General features: G+C 31.2%; 1 protein-coding gene across 1 annotated transcript; it reads left to right on the forward strand.

Moving 5' to 3' along the window:
• On the forward strand, positions 106-3,941 carry LOC107629961 (septum-promoting GTP-binding protein 1-like). The gene is made up of 6 exons (XM_016332932.2): positions 106-634; positions 837-948; positions 1,043-1,139; positions 1,296-1,335; positions 1,457-1,540; positions 3,222-3,941. The coding sequence occupies exons 1-6, from the start codon at positions 317-319 to the stop codon at positions 3,384-3,386; spliced, it is 816 nt and encodes a 271-aa protein (XP_016188418.1). The 5' UTR covers positions 106-316; the 3' UTR covers positions 3,387-3,941.

Below are 5,253 nucleotides of genomic sequence, written 5' to 3' on the forward strand. Positions count from 1 at the left end.
TCCAACACACAACAAAGTATAAAACTTTCGGGGTCCCCGTAAAGCCCTTTATTTAGGGATTAAAAAGACTAAACTAATTTATTATTATTATTATTAATACGTCTTTCATTTTCATGGCTGAGAGGCTCACTTCTTGCACTTGAGTTTGAGGCCATCATCAACAACAGAAAATAAATTTAAAAAAAATATAATATAAACAAAAACACATTCAAACACTTCCAACTTTTTCTTAATTTCTCTGAAAAATCCAAAAATTACAGAACAGAGAAACTAAAAAGGAAAAAGATCAGAGAAGTGTTTTTCGTTTTTTGTTAGCATGCCACAGTTACGCCGGAAAATTGAGCAATCTACGACGCTGCGGCGGCGGATCGAGAAGCGCGTTGTGGTTCTACGGCGGTGCTTCCTCCGTGTGCTCCACCACTTCATCACGTGCTCCGGCGGAAAGAACACGAAGCCAGCCAATGCCGCCACGTACCACGTACTTCCGGCCGATGCGGCGGCATTGCCGTCTCCTCGGCTGTTGGATGAAGCGGCTTCGCCACCAAAGTTTCATGCTCATGAGTTGGATCCCGATTTGGTTTCTTTGAAGATCACTTTGTTAGGTGATTCTCAAATTGGAAAAACCAGCTTCTTGGTGAGTCTTATTTGTTGATTGATTAGGTTTCCTTATTATTGCTCTGTTTTAAATTATGATTTTTACGAATTTTTCGAAATTAAAACTCGTGAAAATAATAATGTGACTAATGAGGAACAATTCTGCATCAGCAACGTTGCAATTGCAAACCACAACTTAAGTAATTATTATTAATTATTAATTAATTTGTTGGTTTTGTAAGGTGAAATATGTTGGGGATGAGAATGGGCAACAGGGTAAAGGGTTGAATCCGATGGACAAAACTTTGGATGTTAGAGGGGCACGTATTTCGTATTCAATCTGGGAAGTTCAAGGTTAAGTAGTGATTATTAAAAAAAAAGATGATTCGTTTGTTAATCATTGTAATTTATGATTAATTAATTATTAATAATCTGTATATTTGTGCAGGTGATTCAAAATCAATAGATCAAATTCCAGTGGCATGTACGGACTCTGTGGCAATCTTAATCATGTTTGATCTAACAAGCAGATTCACATTAAACAGGTGTTTTTCTTTATATTAGTAACTCATAAATTAAATCAGGGAAGAGACTAGTTTTTGGGTAGCTAAATAATCTTTGCTAATCTCAGAAAAATTTTCTGCTACTTTTCTTTTTTTTTATTTTATTTTTTTATGGTGTGGTGGGTGTTTTGGATTCAGTGTTCTAGGATGGTACACAGAAGCCAGGAAATGGAACCAGGTATATAATTAATCCTTTTGCTTATCTTTAGTTAATTGTTATGCAATGTTGATTGATTGATAACAGAGGAATTTAAGAATTTTAAGTGTTGATGATGTTGTTGTTGCTCAATTTTTGGTAGACTGCAATTCCAGTGTTGATAGGAACCAAGTTTGATGATTTCATTCAGCTCCCTATTGATATGCAATGGACCATTGCTAGTGAGGTAAATATTTTCAATTTCACCATTTTATTTTATTTTATTTTATTTTATCTACCACTAAAGATGAATTTCTGAAAACATTGATAAGAGGTTAATTTCTATCCATAGTATAAAATAAGGTTTAGACTGTTAGCCAAGAAGTTCAAGTGAAAAATCATAGTGAGTAGCTATTACAATAGATAGCTAAATATGTTAATTTGGCACATTTTCTTGCTAAATTTCATTGGCTGACAGTATAAAATACTGTTGGTAAATAGAAATTAATTCCAAAATGCTACGCCTAAAAAAGTGATATTCTTGAATCAAGTAAGACAAAACTTCAGGTTCTAAAGAAGGATTCAATATGATATTAAAAATTTTTATCCTAAAAAAAAATAGTAAAATTATATTGCAATAAAAAACATGTTGGTGGATGTTTCTTAAACCAGCAGAGAACTGAAAATGATTTTCCTTATTGGCTGTCACATTCAATTTTATTCCTAATCACACTTTAAATTTAAAATAAAAAATATAATTAGTTAAAACTTATCAATAACCACGTTTTCCTTCAATTTAACCAGTTTAAGAATCTAATAATCAAAAGAAAGTTATGGAAGTCTACGGAATGATCCACACAAGAGGAAGAGGAATCAATTTTGTACATGATTTCTTGATGAAGTTGAATAAGGACTAAGAAACCTTTTAGTCAATGCTTCAATATGAAGCCTCTCTTCCTTGTTTCTTAGCTCTTATGATTTAAATTGTTGTTTTCGGTTAAAACATCAACTCAAGTGAAAGGGACTAATAGGGCTTACTGCAGACAATATTAAAAGAAACCTTTAATAGCTCCTAACATGTTACATGCAGACACATTATCAGTATCTTTGTAGGGTATAGGCACATAAAAGATAATTTTAATTGCACAGTTTCTATGCTTAGTCACGAAACTTATGATTTTGGGTAGAATATACTTCAGTCTCTCTCAAAAAATCAAATCATAACACTTTAGTCTTCTAAAGATTGGAAATTGTAGCAATCTAGTCCACTGCTTAGCAATCTCTCACATGCACCTTTAGATTCAAACTTTGAGTTATCCTAATCCTTGAATCATGAAGAAGCAATGTTAGGACTTCATTTGAGTCAAAATAGCATGTGTTTATGTGATGTAAAAAAATAGGATGAAGTATGGTAATTAATAATAAATATCATCACTCCTAATAACTTCAAAACATAAATTATGAACGGTGGTTTAAGCTGTTGGAAATTGAAATATATATCTTGAGGATTAAAATGTTATGATTTGATTTTTAATGAACTGTTAGAAATATTAGAGTACAAAATTTTCAGCTACAGGAGTGTAGCTTTACACAAATTTTATGCGGTCATAAACTTTTTCTCTTCTTGAAAACATTAATAGAATCACCTGCATAATTGTTCAGATTTGTGGATCTTCAATAGGTATGGTCCCTATCTATTTTAGTTTTGGTAAAATTGGACCCCATCTTTGATAGTGCATGTTTGATGATGATTAAACCTTAGGTAGACAAGGACATACACACCCCCATGCCTCTATTTATTTACAAAGCAAGATAAGCAACACATGTTGCAATGCTATAAGCCTTTTTCAAATAGAGCCAAATATGAATATTATTAAAGTTATGAATAATGTATGTGATGTGCTGTTATATTGAGGAAATTGCAACAGGCAAGAGCATATGCTAAGGCCCTCAATGCCCCCTTGTTCTTTTCAAGTGCAACCTACAACATCAATGTGAACAAGATCTTCAAGTTCATCACTGCCAAACTCTTTGACCTACCATGGACAGTGGAGAGAAATCTAAATGTTGGGGAGCCTATCATTGATTTCTAAGAACTGTACATAATAACAGCATGCACAGAATGTTGAAGCTTAAAAAACCAGTAACTAAAACAAAAAAAGTTCAGGAGCAACCGGCCAACCAGAGATGCCTTGTCATTCGCATCTCGGGGCAAACGAGTTGTTAGGTTTAGTCAAAGCAAAAGCATGTAGCTTTTCAAAACAAAGGAGACTCCTCATTCCTCAATCATCATCAGCAATGAGGCTTGGTTTCACAATGGAAGGAATAAAAGGGAAAATGAGAAAGAAAGAAGAAATGGAAACAGGAGAAGAGGACTAATAAGGTCTCAACTTGAAGGAATTGTCCTATCAGATATCAAAGGAAGAAAGAAAATGTGATACCAATTTTGTATTTAGGCTTAAGAAGGAGATAAGGACATCTTTAACAGTAGTAGAGAGTTAGCCATGTTCCAAACTCCCTTTGTTTCCTATTATATTTCTCACCCTGTGTTTGATGTTCTGGTAGTTACAAAAATTCCTCAATAAATAGTTTCCTAGTTTCCTATGTTTATGTGGATCGTCATGTGTTATAAGAGCAACTTCAATGCATATGATTTGGAAGGTTATTCGTTAAACTAGTAAAATAATAAAAGCTTAAAGGTTTAAAAATTGAATCGATGATCAATCAAATATAATAAAATAATATGTTTATATATGAATATATAAAACAAATTTGTATTTTATTATTCTAAACTAGTTAATTCCTAAAAACGGATTGCTTCGACCGATTTACCTATTTTTTATTGATTCTTTTTCGATTTTTGACCTGCTTGCAATTAATTTTTTGCCTTGAATTGGATCAATCTTGATACGAAGCGAAAGATAAATAAGAAGACAACAATTGAGTATGTAGTTAATCTAGTTGGTTAGAACTAATTTTTCATGACCAAGTTGCCAGAACTAAATCAGTTAGTAAATCAGTTAAGTGACTAATTCAATAGTTTAATTGAAATTGGACCGTAGTTGAACGAATTTAATTAAATATAAAATAAAATTATTAAAAATTTAAAATTTTATAATTTCACATAATAATTTGTCTATAATTTATTATTAAAAATTTACAAACAAATTCAAACATCAAAGTTTATGACAAAAAAAAAATTAAAATACACATAAATAATAAACATATAATGTTTCACTACCAAAGAAAATAGATTAGATTGAATTGGATTTATAATTTTTTAAATAACTAAAAAAATGTTAAATACAACATAATATACCTAATAAATAACGATGATCCAGTAAATCCAACATATTACACATCCAACATACATGATTACTTAAATAACCATTGATGATACCTCTCTTATAAAATGTACAATGAACAGATAATACTTCTTTTTCAGAAAGATATTTGATTTCACTTGGTTGCAATAAGCATACTAGAATATGCTAACAAGTAATAAAGTTATCTAGAAGAGAATCTTATTGAGAAGAAATATATGGTAAATAACTTGGGAAAAGATAAACTGATCAAGTGGAGCAGCACCTGCCACAAGCTACAACAAAATCATCAAACTTGATATCATTTGCCCCACTATGAGTTTGCTGCTATATTTCCCGAATTAGCTTTATATATCCCCTGAACCAGAATTAAATCATAATGATGTAAGACATACTAATATCTGATCTCAACAAATGTTTCTTGTTAAAATATTTTGGTTTCAAGGTTCTTGCTGCCAAAGGAGATTTACTCTATAAATAGATTGCATAGATGTGTTTTACCAACAAAATTCATATATTATATTAGGAAGAATAAAAGTGGTGATAGAAGAATAAGATTATGTAACATAAGAATGATTGTGTTATTTTCTTCTTTTTTTATATTTAGTTTAAATTTATCTTAAATATATAAAGTTTG

The sequence above is a fragment of the Arachis ipaensis genome, chromosome B03 (assembly GCF_000816755.2).
Source record: "Arachis ipaensis cultivar K30076 chromosome B03, Araip1.1, whole genome shotgun sequence".
Taxonomy (NCBI): Eukaryota; Viridiplantae; Streptophyta; class Magnoliopsida; order Fabales; family Fabaceae; genus Arachis; species Arachis ipaensis.